At 34.7% G+C, this 19,810-nt stretch overlaps 3 protein-coding genes across 5 annotated transcripts; 2 read left to right on the top strand and 1 right to left on the bottom strand.

The window, feature by feature from the left end:
* The first annotated feature begins 564 nt into the window (after nucleotides 1-564).
* On the top strand, nucleotides 565-8,990 carry LOC116006585 (beta-adaptin-like protein A). Its single transcript, XM_031247018.1, has 11 exons — nucleotides 565-796; nucleotides 1,397-1,913; nucleotides 2,753-2,877; nucleotides 4,263-4,461; nucleotides 5,117-5,345; nucleotides 5,735-5,901; nucleotides 6,289-6,498; nucleotides 7,097-7,207; nucleotides 7,284-7,460; nucleotides 7,794-8,219; nucleotides 8,397-8,990. The coding sequence occupies exons 1-11, from the start codon at nucleotides 744-746 to the stop codon at nucleotides 8,685-8,687; spliced, it is 2,505 nt and encodes an 834-aa protein (XP_031102878.1). The 5' UTR covers nucleotides 565-743; the 3' UTR covers nucleotides 8,688-8,990.
* A 523-nt stretch (nucleotides 8,991-9,513) lies between these two features.
* LOC116006102 (protein Mpv17-like) lies at nucleotides 9,514-12,630 on the bottom strand. Its single transcript, XM_031246377.1, has 3 exons — nucleotides 12,208-12,630; nucleotides 11,544-11,635; nucleotides 9,514-10,246 (listed from the first exon to the last, which is right to left on the bottom strand). The coding sequence occupies exons 1-3, from the start codon at nucleotides 12,361-12,363 to the stop codon at nucleotides 9,838-9,840; spliced, it is 657 nt and encodes a 218-aa protein (XP_031102237.1). The 5' UTR covers nucleotides 12,364-12,630; the 3' UTR covers nucleotides 9,514-9,837.
* Nucleotides 12,631-13,419: 789 nt separating this feature from the next.
* LOC116007494 (pentatricopeptide repeat-containing protein At5g25630-like) lies at nucleotides 13,420-17,444 on the top strand. Of its 3 annotated transcripts, XM_031248195.1 has the most exons (5): nucleotides 13,420-13,564; nucleotides 13,715-13,857; nucleotides 14,456-14,609; nucleotides 15,326-16,000; nucleotides 16,349-17,444. In XM_031248195.1, exons 3-5 carry the CDS (start codon nucleotides 14,526-14,528, stop codon nucleotides 17,210-17,212), a joined length of 1,623 nt encoding a protein of 540 aa, XP_031104055.1. In that variant the 5' UTR covers nucleotides 13,420-13,564; nucleotides 13,715-13,857; nucleotides 14,456-14,525; the 3' UTR covers nucleotides 17,213-17,444. The 3 variants fall into 3 exon arrangements, with proteins under 3 accessions (XP_031104055.1, XP_031104053.1, XP_031104054.1); XM_031248193.1 differs by lacking the exon at nucleotides 13,715-13,857; XM_031248194.1 differs by lacking the exon at nucleotides 13,420-13,564 and having other exon boundaries at nucleotides 13,590-13,857.
* The last annotated feature ends 2,366 nt before the right edge of the window (nucleotides 17,445-19,810 follow it).

The following is a 19,810-nucleotide window of genomic DNA, read 5'->3' as shown; positions in this document are numbered from 1 at the left end:
AGGTAATGTCTCCTCTTATTTATATGTAGTGACATCTTTTCAAGTTATAATTTTCTAGTATCCTAGTTTTTGTTCCAATGCATAATTTTCAGGTATAATAATTCTCAGTTAAAAGACATGTAATAGTTCATATGCAAATCATATGAACTATTATATGTCTTTTTAGAGCTGTCTTTTATCTTACATATTCATTCACTATTGATTTTAACATTACAGTTATTAATTAGGTTATTTTGATATTACTATATCTCATACAATTATTAATTAACTAACGCATATTATCATTTTCGGCACTACAATACGCTTTTCTTTTACTCGTTATAGAATTAACACAAATATAATGTCTAATTAACACTTTTGTGACATATGTAAGCTCATAGAATCACATATAATAATAAAATCAGCATGAACACTTAACCTTAGTATGACAATTTCCACCTACCAATTAAACAAATTTGGGCATATTTAAATATATATATATTTTAATTAGAGAATAGTACTAGTTTTAATTAGAAAACTTAGATGGGTTGTGATGTAACGTTTTAGTGTAATAGGGTGTACGTTCACAATTTGTTGAAGTTTTGGGCAATCGAAGAAGTTAGTAATTTTGGCTGAGCAAAAATCTTCAGTCACAAGAGTTTGGTTTCAGATTCAATCGTTTGTTGTCGATTTGGCAGCACGACAGAGATCCATTTCAATTATAATCGCCAAAGGAAGAAGAAGAACACTGTTGAGACTTCAACATGGCTCCTCCAGCTAATGCTCAGCGATCGCCTTCTCCTTCTCAACCTTCCGGGTATCAATTCTCTATCTATCTCTCTGTGTGTATGTATATCCAGATGTGTATGCGTAGATGCATTATATACTGTTTGTTACCTTGTCTCGGATGGAGAACTCGAAGAGTTCCTTAATTTTTAAATTGCTTTTAAAATAGGCCCGTAATTGTCGTCAAATACAATAAGGAATGTGTTGAATTGGATATTTTTAGTTGAATTCATAAAGCCTTTGGGTCAAACCACTCTGTTGAATTGACCTTGGAAAAGGTCTTCAGTTACTTGTGTTAATGTGATCATAGAGCCTCGATTTAGCCTAAATTGATCCGGAGAAATTGTTGAGTTTATTCTGCTCTGCAATTAATATTTCTTAAAGGCGATGATTCTGTGCATGTTTTCTAGCTTTGCTGTTTAAGTACGATGCTCAGGCTATGATAAGCTGTAGTTTGATGTGAATTTTGATCTTTTCTGAATTGGTGATTACTGTATGTTTGTTGTTAGAGATTACTGTGTGTTAGGATGGCAAGGATTATTGGAAAATTTTATCTCTCGAACTTGAAAAGTTACGAAGATTCAGGTTATAGTGGATCTAAGAGCCATGATGCTAATTTTGATTTGGTCAGGAAAGGGGAGGTCTCAGATTTGAAAATGCAGCTTCGGCAGCTGGCAGGGAGCCGAGCCCCTGGGGCTGATGATTCAAAAAGAGAGCTATTCAAGAAGGTTATCTCATACATGACGATTGGGATTGATGTGTCATCGGTTTTTAGTGAAATGGTTATGTGCTCAGCGACCTCGGACATTGTGCTAAAAAAGATGTGTTACCTGTATGTTGGGAACTATGCAAAGAACAATCCTGATCTTGCACTTTTGACAATAAATTTTCTCCAGAGGGACTGTAAGGATGAGGACCCAATGATTCGGGGTTTGGCTCTCAGGAGTTTGTGCTCACTTCGAGTGGCAAATTTGGTGGAGTACTTGGTTGGACCATTGGGTTCAGGGTTGAAGGACTCAAATGGTTATGTAAGGACAGTTGCTGCAATAGGTGTCTTGAAGTTGTACCATATCTCTGCTTCAACTTGTGTGGATGCCGATTTTCCCACATTACTTAAGCAATTGATGCTTAATGACCCAGATCCTCAGGTCAGTTTATGTTTTTTTTTTTTTTTTTTTTTTTTTAATTATAACTTTTACTGTGGGAAAATTCTCCACCTTTAAGAAACAGGGGAAATTGGCAAATTGACTATGTTAAATGTTGTTAAACTTGTTATGAGCATCTTGATACTATGTGTAAGCAAAGTACATATACTTGACTGTTGAACTTGGTTGAACCAAAAATTCAATGTTTACCAATGACTTAAGATTCAGTTTTAAATATATTGCCTAAGACTAGGTTTATAAAAGTTAACAGTTTTATGAAATCCTTTACTAAAATTCATGCAGTCTAGCTACATTTAAGCCCTTTTAAAGTAAACCTATAGAGGATGAAGAGAAAAGGTGATTGCATATTTTAAGCAGCTCTTGGATATTTGAAAGGAAATCAGTAGCCCTCTCTATGGTCAATGACTGAAGTTTGAGCATCTGAAATCTGAACCTTCAAAGACATGTTTTTTTATTAGGATAATTGATTGAAACTGCCTACATAGTTATTAGTTAGATTCTAAAAAAACATCCAATACAATTTCATTAAAAGTATAATCTTTCATCTTCTAGATATAGTCATATATTGTATAGATAATTCTTCCACTTAGTTCATTCTTATGCTTATAATGTAAATTGATCACAAAAAAATGGATGAATTCCAGTGCTGTAACATAGCTTCAACCTCTGTTTAAATAGCTGAAAGCACATGTGACCATATTATTTGTTCAGTTGTTTAGATTCATGCATACATATATGTCCTGTACTTATTAAACTTCTTTGATTAGACTTCTAAATTCAAATCAGATTCTTGGACTGTATTCCTCTTTCTTGTTCATCAGGTTGTTGCCAATTGTTTATCTGCCCTACAAGAGATTTGGAGTTTGGAAGGATCTAAATCTGAGGAAGCATCAAGGGACAGAGAGATATTGCTAAGCAAGCCAGTTATATATTTCCTTTTAAATAGGTAATATTGAAGTGATATTTATTCTTTTATTTTGAGGTAGGAAGATAAACCTTTCTTTATAAAGATCACATTGTACGTAATAGCATCAAATTATTCCCCCACCCCTCTTTCTTTCCGCACTTCCCTGCACTCTAGACTTGAAGNTTTTTTTTTTTTTTTTTTTTTTTTTTTTAATTATAACTTTTACTGTGGGAAAATTCTCCACCTTTAAGAAACAGGGGAAATTGGCAAATTGACTATGTTAAATGTTGTTAAACTTGTTATGAGCATCTTGATACTATGTGTAAGCAAAGTACATATACTTGACTGTTGAACTTGGTTGAACCAAAAATTCAATGTTTACCAATGACTTAAGATTCAGTTTTAAATATATTGCCTAAGACTAGGTTTATAAAAGTTAACAGTTTTATGAAATCCTTTACTAAAATTCATGCAGTCTAGCTACATTTAAGCCCTTTTAAAGTAAACCTATAGAGGATGAAGAGAAAAGGTGATTGCATATTTTAAGCAGCTCTTGGATATTTGAAAGGAAATCAGTAGCCCTCTCTATGGTCAATGACTGAAGTTTGAGCATCTGAAATCTGAACCTTCAAAGACATGTTTTTTTATTAGGATAATTGATTGAAACTGCCTACATAGTTATTAGTTAGATTCTAAAAAAACATCCAATACAATTTCATTAAAAGTATAATCTTTCATCTTCTAGATATAGTCATATATTGTATAGATAATTCTTCCACTTAGTTCATTCTTATGCTTATAATGTAAATTGATCACAAAAAAATGGATGAATTCCAGTGCTGTAACATAGCTTCAACCTCTGTTTAAATAGCTGAAAGCACATGTGACCATATTATTTGTTCAGTTGTTTAGATTCATGCATACATATATGTCCTGTACTTATTAAACTTCTTTGATTAGACTTCTAAATTCAAATCAGATTCTTGGACTGTATTCCTCTTTCTTGTTCATCAGGTTGTTGCCAATTGTTTATCTGCCCTACAAGAGATTTGGAGTTTGGAAGGATCTAAATCTGAGGAAGCATCAAGGGACAGAGAGATATTGCTAAGCAAGCCAGTTATATATTTCCTTTTAAATAGGTAATATTGAAGTGATATTTATTCTTTTATTTTGAGGTAGGAAGATAAACCTTTCTTTATAAAGATCACATTGTACGTAATAGCATCAAATTATTCCCCCACCCCTCTTTCTTTCCGCACTTCCCTGCACTCTAGACTTGAAGTGTGCTCAAAATATAATGGTCCTGTTTCCACTGTTATGATGCTCTTATCTCTCCCCTTTTTGTGACCTCTCCATCTTCGTTTTCATGTTTGGATATTTCAACTGAGGCATGAGAAAGTTATTTTCTATATTGTTTTGTGTAGGATAAAGGAATTCAATGAATGGGCTCAATGTATTGTTATCGAGTTGGTTACCAAATATGTTCCCTCAGATAGTAATGAGATATTTGATATGATGAATCTTCTCGAAGATAGGCTACAACATGCTAATGGAGCTGTTGTCTTAGCAACAATCAAGCTGTTCCTACAATTGACACTCTCCATGACTGATGTTCATCAACAGGTGCCTATAATAATACGTGTTATAAGTGTTCCTTGACTGATGGAGAACTTGTCTTTATCAGAGTGCTTCCAGTGTTAAACCTTTTATTGATTTTCTCATTCATCTGAAGATGTCTTCTCAATGTTACTTTACCACCCATACTCCATTAGATTTGACTCTGTTACTTGCACAATTATTATTTTCCTTGTTTTGTGAAATCCACTTGTCATTGCCATTGGTGCAGATATTTTGCACCAGCCAGTATTCTGTTTTTCAGATCTAGACTATTCAAAATCTCTGGATGAAATTATGAGTTAAAAGGCCCTTTTCAGAGGTCATAAGTTTTTTTACTTTCATAAATTTCATGAAAAAACTTTGCTGGTAATAAAATCATTTTTTCTAATTGCATAATGGGATATCTATTCTAGTTATTGGGAGCTGCAGAAATTATAGAAATTTGCCTTAGAACATTGGATAATTTTGAGTTTGGCTCTAGGGTAAGTATTGCTAAAGTTGTTCTTGTTTAGAAGGTTCCTTTCATTGTGACTTCTCCCTCCCTGTTTGTTTCAGTTTTAAACCATCTATCTTTTTCATATAAGCACTATGGGCATTATGCAAGCAAAAGATGGAACAATGCTGATTCAGCAAATTTCCTTTATCTGATATTTCTATTTAGGTGTACGAGCGCATTAAAGCCCCTCTACTTACACTAGTGAGCTCAGGAAGTCCAGAGCAATCTTATGCGGTATTAAGCCACCTGCATCTACTAGTGATGCGTGCACCTTATGTATTTTCATCAGACTACAAACACTTCTACTGCCAGTACAATGAACCCTTTTATGTGAAAAAGTTGAAGCTTGAGATGTTGACTGCTGTGGCTAACGAGAGTAATACCTACGAAATAGGTTAGTATGACATGAATTATTCAATTCAAAAATTGCTTTGATATCTTCCATTTTAATGCTTTTATGGTTCATTATCTATACCGGGTCTATGGTGCTCTTGGAGCTGCTACAGCTAAAGAGAAAGGCACTTATAATAGGAGCAGTAGAAGAAGATAAACAGAGAACGAAACATTTTTATATTATTCTTGAGTACAAGGAAACAACTTCCTAGGCTAAAGATTTAACTATTGATCCTTTCAGACCTTATTAGATGTAAATTACTCCATAATATTTTAAGCAAACTGAAGGAAATCCCTATGTTCTAATCTTCCTCTGTAATATTGGCTGTTTATGCTCCCCATTAACAGTGCAAATTTGTCTTATAGTTGACCTTTTTAAATCCATTTCAGTGACTGAACTATGTGAATATGCTGCAAATGTGGATATTCCTATTGCAAGGGAATCTATTAGGGCTGTTGGCAAAATTGCATTACAACAGTATGATGTAAATGCTATTGTTGATCGGCTGCTACAGTTTTTGGAAATGGAAAAGGATCACGTGACTGCTGAGACTCTGGTAAGCTATAGATGTTATTGCATATTCAGCCGTTTGATTTCCAGTATTAGGTATAGTATATGTACACACACACGCAGGTGGAAATCTTAACCTTGCATGTTTTCTATTCACCCCAAGGCCTCTTCTGGTGTGAATACCTATAGCATCCCCTTTGCCCCTTATGGTAGGCCAAAAAAGGGGGAAGGGTGCGTCTTTTACTGTGTTGCTTAAACCTTAAGGGGATGATAGTTCCCCCAGGGTACTGGACAATCAAATTGTCTTAACTACCCCTAGGGTAAGAGTATATGCATCTTAAAATGTATATCTTGGTATATGATGTGTGAGTGGCATAAAGATTACATTACGCTACTAATGGCCTGATGAAAAGTTTTGAGCTTTCTCTTTTAGGTACTTGTGAAAGATCTTCTCCGAAAATATCCTCAATGGAGTCATGATTGCATAGCAGTTGTTGGGAATATTAGTAGCAAAAATATCCAGGAACCCAAAGCCAAGGCTGCACTTATTTGGATGTTAGGGGAGTATGCTCAAGACATGCAGGATGCTCCTTACATACTAGAGAGCCTTATTGAGAATTGGGAAGAGGAGCACTCTGCAGAGGTAATACCAAGCTAGGTTTCACTTCATCTTTATTCATTGCAAACTTTCCATGAAGCAATGCCTTTTTGTCATACATTTATGTGAATGATTCACTGTTAGATACTGGCCTTTTTGACTAATGGCCATTCTGTGATGAAAACAAGGTGGTTACATGATTGGAAAGTCAGCAATCACATTCCTAGGCACACTTAATTTCTTTTAGTAGGAGTGTAGGACGCTCATATATTTACTTTCTTCACAAAGTTGCTTTGGCATCATTCCTACTTCGCACAAGAGAATCTAACTACTACATGCATCTTTCTGATCTGAATGGCATTTTCATGAGCCAAAATGTTTTGTTGATGGAACTGGCTTCTTATTCTTTTATATGTTTTATTTTATTTAGTTTATTTATTGAGCTTCTCACTCTGTGAACTTTGTATCTCATGTGTTGCATACTTGATACTTGCATGGGTAATAAGCATCATTTACCGCAGCCTCATAAGTAACTTTTTTTCAATTCTTAAAATGTTTAAAGATACTCTTGTTTGACTAGATATTCATGGGGGGTATTGCATTGCAATGGTGTTTACAGTAATACACACAATGTAATATGCAGGTTCGCCTACATTTACTAACAGCAGTAATGAAATGTTTCCTGAGAAGACCACCAGAGACCCAGATGGCTTTGGGTGCTGCATTGGCTGCTGGTATAAATGATTTTCATCAGGTCTGTACTAGAGTAGTATGTTTTTCCGGTTTTGACTTGATTATATACATTTGCCCTAACTCCTAGACAATTGCAGGATGTTCATGATAGGGCTTTGTTCTACTACAGACTTCTTCAATACAATGTCTCTTTGGCAGAACGTGTTGTGAATCCTCCAAAACAAGCTGTTTCTGTTTTTGCTGATACACAAAGTAGTGAAATCAAAGATCGTATTTTTGATGAATTTAACAGTCTTGCTGTTGTATATCAGAAGGTAATTTTGATATTATTTTCAGGGTTTATTATCAAGAATACTTCTGTGATTATTGATCCAATGACGATGACACCTAGGAAAGATGAAAATGAACTTGTAGAAAGAACCCCAGTGATTTCACTTTAGCTGTACATGAACTGCAAATGTCAAATCAAGACCATTTTAGTCAGCAAGAAAGAAGAATGACATGAGTTCATCTGAAGGCTGAATCTGTTTGTCTAATTTTTGTAATTTGCAAGACATGCAACACACCAGATCACTGTCGTATAGGAAAAAGTTGAATCTCTTGTTAATTAGTCTTTTTGAGGTTTACTAACACCAAAACTTTTGCAGCCTTCATACATGTTTACTGATAAGGAACACAGAGGGCCATTTGCTTTCTCAGAAGAACTTGGGAATTTGTCTATTGGGGAAGAGTCGAATGATAACATAGCCTCAGCTCAGACAGTTGAGGCAAATGACAAGGAATTACTTTTAAGTACTTCTGAAAGTGAAGAAACCAAGGGACCAAGCAACAACGGTTCAGAATATAGTGCTCCACAGGCTCAAATGGATCTGGTATCGTTAGATTACAAAACTACTACAAATGCACCTTCAGCTAGTTTCGCCATCGATGATCTACTTGGTCTAGGATTGCCAACTGAATCAACCCCTGCTCCTCCCCCTCCCCCTCCTGCGTTATCTCTCAATCCTAAAGCTGTTCTGGCTGCAAACGTTTTCCAGCAGAAATGGCGACAACTTCCAATATCAATATCACAGGTTCAGATTTTAATTATGCGCGTCTGTCTGTCTTCATTTTCTTGCTTATGTATGCTATACTAAATGGATGTTGTGACAGCTGGTGAATACTAATCAATTATAAATCCGAAATCTTTTGTGACTTTTAGGCTTCCTCCTTTTTTTTACGTCTTTTTGTTTCCTTTCTAAATTGTTCAGGAGATCCCCATGAATCCACAAGGAGTGGCAGCACTAACAACTACTCAGGCCCTTATCAGGCACATGCAAGCCAATTCAATCAATTGCATTGCTTCAGGTGGTCAAGCCCCCAACTTCAAGTTCTTCTTCTTCGCACAGAATGCAAACGACGAATGCACCTATCTGGTAGAGTGCATAACTAATTCAGCATCGTGCAAAGCACAAGTAAAGATCAAAGCCGATGATCAGAGTACATCTCAGGCCTTCTTGGAATTGTTTCAATCAACCTTGTCCAAGTTTGGTTTATCCTAGGCATTCCCTGGGCTACCTCGGGTATCCTTAGAAATAATCCTTGTTCATGTTCTTTCTTGTAATTTTATGTTTCAGAGAGGAATTGGAGAGTTCAACTGGAAAAAAAAAAAAAACTGAAAGAAATTTGCTTGTAACGGCGTTTCTGATTGGATTACCAGAGGTTTTTGTTAATGCATTTTGCACTCCATTGTGCCTCCTGACATGTAATTTTTGCTGCTTTGGGATTTGATTTGTTTCAACTTAATTGTATGAATAAGGAATAGGTCATTTTGTGAGTGAAATGTGTATATTAATAATTGAATATTCTTAGACTTTAATCTTAAATTATGTGGGCACTACATTTTCACAAAATGGGAGGCATATATATTTACTTTGACAAAAGAAATAAATTAATAGTTGCTTTAACTTTTATATTTATCTTTATAAATTCTATACAAAATTGTGACGGCTATAAGATTAATCTGAATTTGATCTAAATAACCTTTCAATTTCATCACCGATGGAGTTCTTAGTACCCCTTATCCTTACCACATCGCAAACCAAATAAATTACTAAATGTACTCTCAAATTCCACTTCCCCACTTTTACTTCATAACGTGGCAAATAAAGATTGGATATTTTCTTTATATGGGTTTCAAAAAAAATGTCTACATAAAAAATTTGTATGTCTACATACAAAATTTGTGAGAGAAATTTGTGAGAGAGTGGGTAAAAGTTGAGAGTAAGAAATGAGAATTCATGTAGTATTTTCCTTTTCGCAAAGCATGGGAACAAGAAAGATTCAAAATATTAAAAAACGAATGAAAATCAACACATGTAAGAAGACTTGAGTGAAAATGTAAACTCAATTTCTGTAATTTGATTGGGTACAGAGTCACAACAGAACAACTTTGAGAGCGTAAAAAGCCTCTCTTCTTATTAGGAAAGTCAGAGAAGGGTGAAAATGTTGGCTATTTTTAAAATTGAACTGAAAACTGTATCTGATAAACCTGAGAGCAATGCTATCACTTTACAAACACCATTTTTGCAGAGCCTTGAGTTGGCCCTCTAATTCTTCTTTAATCTCTCCGTATTTCTCCAACATGCTTTTACCCCTAAATCATCACATCACATATCTGAAGAAAAATATTGTTTCTCGAAACAAGGACTTCTATCCACCTTGGCCTTCTTGTTCCTTTAAATTCATAAACGACGTGAACCATTGCTTCCACGCAGCATCTTGCTGTTGTTCAATCCACGAAAGAAAGCAGCTATCCAACAAGCAGAAAAAGTTGACATACAACAGTTGATACCTCACCGGAACAAAGCGGAAGTTGGCTACCTGGACAATTGGCCATACTCCTCCCTCCAGGATTAAGGCCGGGAGAAAGTCTCTCTTTAAATCTTCCTTAACTTGAGGAGCAGTTTTTCCACTCGCAAACCCCATGTAACTGAAGAACACAAATAAATCCACCGGCCCGAATATTATTCCATCCAGTGCTACTTTTGTAGCAACAAATCGCAACGATTTTGGTTGTAATCGAAGCCGCAACCTAATATATCGGTCCAAGCCTTCATACCTGTTCAGTTGGAAGATGAAAACACTGTCGTTTACATTGCCGGAAGTAAATAATAATCTGCATGCTATCCCATCCTTTTTCTTTTAACTCTTTTGAGTACTAAATTCAGTTTGAAAGCCCATAACCAAAGAAATAATATTATGCAGTCAACCAATGTTTCATGGAATTAAAACAATTCCATGAACACAGTAAATTTCCATGAAAGATTGATTCAAAGTTTCTATGTTACTGAACAAATCTGAGTCACAGCCACAATAAGGCCTATAGATACAAGCAGCCAGACCCATGTCAGTCGTCAGACAGTGTACTTAGTAATAATGAACAAATGCAACATTAATGTAGAAGTAAATGTAATGCTATATTCATGAGAAAAGACATATTGAAAAAAAAAAATACAAGTTCATATGCAATCTAAGTATTAATGAAATACTATGTAAATACGCTATAAAAGTACAAATTTCTGTTGGAGAGAATCTATGACATAACTAATCAGATAACGATTCTTATCATCTGAAATTAACAAATATATTACTGGATTAAATAGCAGCTTCGTTAGGCATATAATGTTTTTATCATACCATACAAACTCAATAGTTTCCTTGGCCAATCATGAGTTGGCATTTCATTTGCTGCAAGTATGTGTATGTCAACTAAAGCAAGAGCAAATGAGAAATACAGTATAGTAATACGTCATATATAAAATAATTTTCTTCATTTTCTTCTGAGATTTGAATACTAGATACATCTTGCTGATATACTTGCACGACTTCCATTCATGATAACCCTTAAACTATGAACTCTTTTTTGTCAGGTCCATACAAATCCATGATAAAATATCAAAGCTTTCTGCTTTGTAAAAGACATTCATATGCTATCTAGTAATTATATCCAAAGTCTGTAAGAGAGACTAATTTCATATAAAGCTTATAAACTTTGATCTTCAGAAAGTAAAAAGATATTCAATGATATATGTTTTAACCTTTTTTCTAGATGGGCAGATGAGTGCACAATGAAAATTGATCAGTTAACTTCAAGATTTCTTATCATACTATTACATGGCATTCTTTAAAAATAATTTTTTTTAAAGGAAATGAAAAACTCATTATCAGTATGCTCTGAAATGTCATGCAAGTATACATTTTCTGACGAGTGTATGTCCAAAGTGCCAAAGTAAACAAACATTTTCACCTGCCAAACAGAGATTGCTATTTTTTATACCAATCCAACATTTTCTGGAGATGAATATTTATTACATCTTGAATCTACAACTAGGAGAGAGATGGAGAGAAAGACTAACCAGTAGTGACCAACTGGTCCAACAAATGCAAAGCCAAACAAGCTTGTGGTAGCAACTCGTCTCCAGTTGATCTTAAATTCTTTTTCTTCATCCTTCAGCATACATAAATTTATACAATTACATAAATCACAAATCAGAATGTTGAAATTTTTCTAACAAATTAAGGCACAACTTAAAATTAAGTTGCAGAATAATGAATCTGAGCCACATTCAGCTAATTCATTCAAAATAGACTCAGTTACAATGTAACATCATCAATGGCATAAAATGCATTGTACATCTACAATCAAGAGACCTGTAGCTCAACTTCTTTTCTTTTTTCAAGCAGACAAAATCATGCCCAGCTAGGGTTCATTCATACTACACCCATGTTTTTTTTTTTTTTTTGAAAGAATACTACACCCATGTTTAAAAAGCCAATAAAGTGTTCATTGCATAACCTCTAACCAGAAAGCAGTAAAAGAAAATTAGAAAAACAAACAGACAAACCTACAAAATACACAAGAAATCAACACACGCCCATAAATACATAATAATGCCCATTTTCCAAACAACGATAAGAAACATCAAAGTTATCATGATTAAATAAATGCGGACTTATTCAAAAAAAAATAATAATAAATAAATAAATGCGGACAAATAGCAGATCAATTGGGTTACTTACAGAGGGAAGATTGCGGGGACTCCTGGCAGTGTAATGAGTAACGGCCTGAGCAGAAATATCGCCCAAACCCCAAATCACGCCGGAGCTGATGACCTGCGTCTTCACCGGATGCACCGCCAAGCAATTCTGGTACCATTTCCACGCTCTCAACAACATGTCATCCAATAATTTCTCCCTTCTCAATATCTCTTTTCTCCTTTCCTGGATTTTGAAGATGATTTTCGCCCCGTGCAACTTTCACCGTTTGACAAATGGCTGAAGATTCCTCTCCATTCTCTATCCGAGCTCTGAATTTTGGCTTCCGATCAGAATCTCCGTCTCAGTTCTCGCTCCGATATGGGAACGGAAATTGGGCAAAAACTATGGTGGGTCGCCGCGCTACTTTGTTGTAACTTGTAAATGATTTGTGTAATCACTTTTTTTAACAGTTCACAACCTCTATTCAAATGTGCGTCTCTGTTCAAATGTGCGTTTTGTGAGAACTGAGAATCTGTCTTATTATTTTAAATATAAATTATTTATAGTTTTTTTTAAATTAAAAATTATTTATAATTGATCGATTTAAATATATTAGATTATTTATTAAGTATGAATAAATTATGAAGTAATAAATTGCTACACTCTTGAAATTTATTAATTAATTATAGAATAAATTTGATTAATTGAATCCTAAACTAATTAATTAGATTAAATTATTGGATATTTTTAATATATTGATCAATATAGTGTTGATTTATTCAATGTTTGATATTATTTTTTATTTTTTTTAAAAAAATTTATTTTATAAAAGATATTCGATAATTGTCATTGGTGTAACGATGTTAGACAAGTGCTATTGTCATCAACAATCATAAGGTGTTCAATACCAATTACGATTAGTGGTCACCTTTTATTTTAATTTTAAAATATATATACACATAATATCTAAATTAACACAAGAGTCTTTATGTTAACCACTTAAAAAAAAATTAATGTCAATCAAATAAGTAATAGCTTGTGGAATATACAACAATTAAATTTGTTGTGTTTAATTGAGTTAATATGATTTATATTTATACAATTTTTTTTGGATTGGAGCGCGGAGACTTTGGGATTGCGAATTAACTTTTTAGAAGAAAACAATTGGATTTGTTGTTAAATATCTTGCAGTAATTGCGCCACTATTTTTAAAAGAAATGTTCACGCCGTTTCTGAATAATGTTCATTCCCTTACAATGGCGGATAACGTAATTATCACCCTCGTTTATACTTGGATAACATTTCAAAAGATTCGTCTGGTCTCACCCACCATGCTGTGTGGTCTTCGCTATTTCTACTTCCAATGAAACTCCCCTCTCTGTGAGCCAGCAAAAGGAAGGTAGACCGTCTTTCTTCCTCTTTGTCTTTCAAGAATCATAAGCAATAGTTATGGAGTATTGGGTTCTCTTTGTTTTCCCCTTTCTGAGAGTTGTCTTTAACTTGTGCTGGATTCTTGATGGTTCATTGATTTCAACGAACCACTGAGAAGAAAGGGATTTTGTTGAATGAATTCTGATTGCGGGTGAGATGGATTTGTCACGGTTTGGACGCTGGAAACTGGAAAGATTGCTGATTTAGCTGTGAATCAATTGGGTCCTCATTTTCTCTGATAGACTGTTGAAAGATGACATGGTGAATGGTGATGCTTACTGTTAAACATATTGGTTTATAAGATTGTGGATTAGACTAGCTAATTGATTGGATCCGTTGTGGGTCTGATCCCGTGTATTATAATCCAATTGAGTGACCTTGGCCGATTTTAGATTATAACATGGTATTAGAGATTGTTAAGTCCACTTTGTGTTCACCTAGTGTTTGCCCGTGGTATTGTTGTCATCCAAAGCTTTAGTTTCAGGGGTAGGGTTCAATTCAATTGCAATTAGATTCAAAATAGCCCGATTGTACACTTGATGAGGAGCGTTAAGCATATGTGTTTATAAGACATGGGTTACACTATTGGATTGAGTTTTTAGTGTGGTCTGGCCAATGTGCATTATAACCCATTTGAGTGACCTTGGTCCAATGATTGTAACACTTTGAATCTTGGTGCTTGGAATCCCTTTGGAAGTTTGATAGCAATGCCTAAATCATTGGAGCGTTTGAGTGTTATTGTTATCTCATGTGGGCAATAGCTTACAAGTTTATGAATGACTAGAAAATTACATCATACATAATTGTTCAGTGGATCTATTCCTTGCTAACAAAGCTCAGTTCTCGTGTTTTTATGTAGTGTGTAAAGCCAAGTGTGGAGAGGGCTTTGGAGTTTGCAAAACCATACTGTTTATTGGGAGAAGTTTGAGATGGGAGATTCTCTAACACAGAAGACTTCTAGAAAAAACCCTAGAGAGACAACACTCATCAAGAAACAATGGGTTCAATCAATGGTAAATTCGAATTGACATATTATTTGATTGGTTCAAATTGACATATTATTTGATTGGTTATAAGATAACCATAATTTGCTGTTGTCTTCGGCTTCCCTGTCAAAGCAATGGAAATCAGCATTGCTAGCTGGTGGTTAAAATTGTTAAACGTGGCCTTCCCCTATCTGGGATAATTTAATCCCGGAAATACCTGACAATCTTCGAGAACAGAAGTTGAAAATTTTGAACCCTGATTTGCAGACCCTAATTAAAGCATTTGATTACTCAAAAGTGTCACTTAATGCTAGATTGCTAGATTTTACCATTTGGAAATTTTGTGTTCCCTTGGTAAACAGCAATTTTATTCCCTAGTTTCTTTATCCATGAGTTTTCTTCTTAAGAAAATGAAATATATCATCAATGGGCCAAAGCTGCTCAACTGAGCTATAATGCACATTAGCCAAACCACACTAAAAGATTGAATCCAATCAATTAGCTAGTCCTTATAAACCCATATGTTTCTCTGTATATGTGGGACTTTTTACAAATTGTATGATGGCTCTAAATTTTGAAGTCCTATTTTGAATATAATATTTAGCTGGAGCATCAAAACTGAGCAAGATGTTAACTGTATCACTGCTAGAAGAAATCTGTTATATTATCTAAATTAACCATTTTGACGCTGTTATTAAGGTGAAAAGAATTGTATGCAGCTAACCAATACTAAAATCTAATAGTTTGTAGAAGATGATATTCAACTGCAACCAAAGCAGGATTCTTCTCTCTGTACCTTTTGCGTGAGTGGAATTAACTGCAAAGCTGTTCGTCAAAAATCAAAACTGATGAATATTCTTGGAGATAGTCGGAAACCCGAGGAAGCCCTATCAGTTTTTGATAGCTTGATCGAGGGAGGTCATAAACCATCTCTAGTAACATACACCACCCTCTTATCTATTTTAACAGCTCTGAAGCGCTTTAGCCACGTACATTCAATTATCTCGCTTGTTAAAGAAAGTGGAATGAAACCGGATTTACCTTTCTTTAATGCTGTTGTTTATGCATTCTCGGAAGCTGGGAATGTGAAGGAAGCTATGAAAACCGTATCAGAGATGAAGGAGAGTGGGATAAAGCCTTCTACCACCACTTTAAACTCATTAATCAGAGGTTATGGGATTGCTGGAAAGCCCGAAGAATCTCTCAAAATAATGGAGCAAATGGTTCGAGAGGACAACGTAAAACCGGATGAAAGGACTTTTGGCACCATCATATGCGGATACTGTAAAGAAGGAAAAGTAAAGGATGCTTTAAAGTTTGTGTACTGGATGAAGGATTTTGGAGTGCATCCTAATGTTATCATTTTCAATACACTGATCAGATCCCTTGACATATCAGATAGAGATAGTATCGACGAGGTTAGTTTTCGTTTATAACTTTTTTCCATTGTTTCCTAAATTGATTTTTGCCTTCTCGTTTTTCACATAGATGTAGAGCAAGTGAACTTAGTGATTGATTGTCTACCGAGTTATACTTATTTTTAAGGGTAAAAATGTCCATTTAACAGAATAGGAGGGAAAATCCCTCTTTTAAAATAATTGAGAAGGCTAGGATACATAAATAATTCAGGGGGAAATCGCTATAAGCATATAATTCTAGGGGAAAAAGTGTCGTTTTCCCTATACTAATTTTTGGTTATCAATAGGACTGTTAATCTGGTATTGAATTTTGGTACAGAAGAGATAAAAGCACCAAACTTTTTGCAGGTTCTAACATTGATGGAAGACTTCGGTGTCAGCCCTGATGTAACTACGTTTAGCACGATAATGAATGCCTGGTTTAGTGCGGGATATATGGGCAAATGCAAGGAAGTCTTTGATGACATGGTGAAATACGGAATCAAGCCCGGTGCCTTTGCATACAACATTCTCGTGAAGGTATATTTGCATTCCTCCGAGCCAGAAAAGGCAGAGGGCGTCCTGGCTGACATGGTTAAATCCGGGATTCAACCAAACGTTATAAACTTCACGACTGTCATTAGCGGTTGGTGCAGAGCTGGTAATATGGACAATGCAAGGAAGATTTTTGAGCAGATGTGTGAAAGCGGGATATCTCCTACTTTGAAGACGTTTGAAACCCTAATCTTGGGCTATGCTCGAGCAAAGATGCCTTGGAAGGCACGGGAAATGGTTGAAATCATGAAACGGTTTGATGTTCAGCCGGAGAGAAGCACACTTCTTCACATCGAAAACGCTTGGCATGCCCGAGGAGGAAGCAACGAGGCGAATCAAATGGCGAGCACGATAGACAAAGACCGTGTGAATGTGGAGACTCTAGATAAAGTCTATAAGAAGAAAGGTGCCCGCCATCCCGGCTCCAAACTCTTACAAATACCTAATGTGGTTACAAATGGTAAAAAGAGAGATGTTTCGGGATCAAAGAGAAACCAGATGGTTCTAAGAGAAGCCGAGGTTTCAAAATCCAAGAGTCCTCCCCGCGTTGCCACTACGTCTATACATCTCGGTTCTGGATTTGGAAAGCGCGCTCCGTTTGTTTGCCAGAGGCAGTTCCAAGGGCAACATTTCATGTATTGTCAAGTTGGACACTCATGCACAGTTTTCTTCAACTGAAGGGGGATGGTTATTGAATTTATTCTGTTGTGAATAAAGTTGTAGGTAATGTTCAATCTTTGTTTAATTTATTCTGTTGTGGATAAAGTTGTAGGTTTTGTTCAATCTTTGTTAAGTTCTGCTGGTCATTTCACTATTGTTACTCTGCACTAATCATTTTGTCCATTTGTATTTGGCTGCTGTGCATCTACACAAAATCATTTCTGATTAATTTGTTGGAGTTGATACTCAATTTAGTTCTCGATTATAGTGATTTTTCTCGATTTAGTCTTAAAACGCTTTTTTATGCATAATTGGGTCTTCGACTTTGATGACTTTACCTTCTTTTTTTTTTTAAAAAAAAATCTAATTTCACAAAACTATGTTAGCTTGTAATGATTATTCTTTCATTAATGTTCATGGTCTTAAAAGGTAAGAATAAATGCATTTTAAACCTAAATAATAATTAATATAGATTTATAATTAACTTAAAAAGGTGATTGTCATTTAAAAAGAGGCATGGTGAATTAGAGCATCCCCAATAGAGGATTTTGACTGATTTTTGCAAGTTCTAATGCTTATGTGAAGGAGAGAGAAGAAAATATAATGTTGTAGTAAGACTTAATTTTTTCTTCAAAAGTGGGCCCCGCCAGAATAAACACAGTGTTGTTCATTCGCGTGAATAGCACTGAGGCGCCCGACATTGGGCGCGTGCCTTTTTGGGGCGCCTTAAACTGAATTTTTTTTCGCTTTTCAAATTCTATTTTTTTTTCCCTCTCTCTTCCCTTTTATCTTTTCTTTCTTAGGCACACCTAAAAAAAAAAAAAAATCTTTTTCAAACACTATAACTATTGGAGATGTTCTTATAAGCTTAATTAGATTCATATTTTTTTAAGCACTCAATTCTTAGCCATTTGATCACACACAGTAATATAAAATTATATTTACAAAATTTTTTTTTTTGAAAATTATTTATTTACAAAATTTAGTATGAACATTTTCAAGTGATTGCTACGAAGATCTTCAGATGTATCATGTGCTGCACGTGAAGGAAGAGGTCTACAGACTACAGTGTAGCTATTGGCCTGGGATGATGGCACTTTTTGGAAGTTCGTCTTCTGCAGTAAATACTACGGAGTAAATAGTAAGGTAATCAACATATTTGGTTAGAATATTATAAATCTGGGTGAGTTAAAATGAATACTAAGGATGTGTTTGGTTGGAACATGGAATTAGAATCGGAATATAATCAAATACTTGATAATTGGAATAAGTTTTGGTGAAAGTATTTTGCATGTTTGGTAGTACAGTGAAATTGAAATAATTACTAATATTGATGGTTAGTTATATACAACCCTATAATCGGAAAAAAAGAATTTAAAGTTAAAAAAAAAATAAAAAATCAAAGCAATTGATCTTAAGAGTAATGATAAATTAGTAGACAATAAGAAAGTCAGTAAACTGAGGAGAGATGAGTAAGGTGGCAACGAAATGAGGAAGGATAAGATTGAATTAATTGAATAATACATGATTTCCTCTTCCTCAATCTTTTATGTGGCAAAAATTATTGAAAAAAATAGCATAACATGACATTTTAAGTTACTACGTATTATTTTATTTTATAAGAGCATCCATACCAAAGCTCTTTTGGAAGTTTTTTGCAAGCTAAAAAACTGTTGAAAATCAAAACAACTGATGTAGGGCTTGTTTTTTGAGCAAAATTTTCTCCTGCAAATTCAAGAATTTTGCAGGGGAAGAAAATAAACAGCACAACAACGCGCATCTGGGCGTAACATCGTGCCCCAGCGAGCGCTCTTGTCCAGCACCCGATGGGACGCGGGGCGTCAGAGTGACCACCAGTTGCCGGCCACTCTGACTTTAACATAACTTTTTTATTTTATTTTATTTTTTTTATGTTGTTAGATTTCAAATTTTTTTTCTTTTTTTCTTTTTCTTCCTCCCATATTCTCTTTCCTAATCACACATACAAAAATTTCTTAAAAATCACAAAATATCTCACTATTACGGATGCTCTAAATATGTGTAGGACTCAGTTCTAATTTTGGTGGGGTCAAAGTGAAATCGAGTTCTTCGTAGTGAGACAAACAAAGAGATCAATATATTATTATATTGTACGTTCAAAATGAATAATGAGTGAATGATAAATTGATTCTCAAGTAGATCCATTTGAGTTTGAAAATAAATGTGGAAAGGCTGGGGAGAAGTACTTGTTTCACATTTGTCTGGGAAGTAGATTTGCACTCCTTCTAGAGGGAGTTTGAATTCTATAGCTTAGAGGCTCTAGTCTCACGAGGGTTGCAAATCAAATATCAAAATAAGTCATGTAGGCATGAATGACGTACACCTTTTGTTTATTTTTGCTTGTTATTATTTGAGAATAATATTTTTCATAGTATTATACCCCAACAAAAATCTCTGAAAAAAAAAACATGTTTCTTTGAGAATAATATTTTTCGTAGTATTATATCTCAACAAAAATCTATGTAAAAAACTCATAAAGTCCTGTTTGGTTTGCAAAAAATATTTGAGAAGAAATGAAATTCAAATTCCATTAAGAATAATTACCATGAAGATTCGTTGTTTGGTTGGTGGAAAAGA

The sequence above is a fragment of the Ipomoea triloba genome, chromosome 15, assembly GCF_003576645.1.
Source record: "Ipomoea triloba cultivar NCNSP0323 chromosome 15, ASM357664v1".
Lineage (NCBI taxonomy): Eukaryota > Viridiplantae > Streptophyta > Magnoliopsida > Solanales > Convolvulaceae > Ipomoea > Ipomoea triloba.
This window is presented reverse-complemented; position numbering and strand designations above follow the sequence as displayed.

Coding starts and splice junctions, on each gene's coding strand:
- LOC116006585 (XM_031247018.1), top strand. CDS start 744: ATGGCTCCTCCAGCTAATGCTCAGCGATCGCCTTCTCCTTCTCAACCT. Junction 5,346..5,734: donor GAGTAATACCTACGAAATAG/GTTAGTATGACA, acceptor AATCCATTTCAG/TGACTGAACTATGTGAATAT. Junction 8,220..8,396: donor TTCCAATATCAATATCACAG/GTTCAGATTTTA, acceptor TAAATTGTTCAG/GAGATCCCCATGAATCCACA.
- LOC116006102 (XM_031246377.1), bottom strand. CDS start 12,363: ATGTTGTTGAGAGCGTGGAAATGGTACCAGAATTGCTTGGCGGTGCAT. Junction 11,636..12,207: donor GTCCCCGCAATCTTCCCTCT/GTAAGTAACCCA, acceptor TGTATGCTGAAG/GATGAAGAAAAAGAATTTAA. Junction 10,247..11,543: donor GGACCAGTTGGTCACTACTG/GTTAGTCTTTCT, acceptor CCAACTGAACAG/GTATGAAGGCTTGGACCGAT.
- LOC116007494 (XM_031248193.1), top strand. CDS start 14,526: ATGGGAGATTCTCTAACACAGAAGACTTCTAGAAAAAACCCTAGAGAG. Junction 14,610..15,325: donor AACAATGGGTTCAATCAATG/GTAAATTCGAAT, acceptor AAAATCTAATAG/TTTGTAGAAGATGATATTCA. Junction 16,001..16,348: donor ATAGAGATAGTATCGACGAG/GTTAGTTTTCGT, acceptor AACTTTTTGCAG/GTTCTAACATTGATGGAAGA.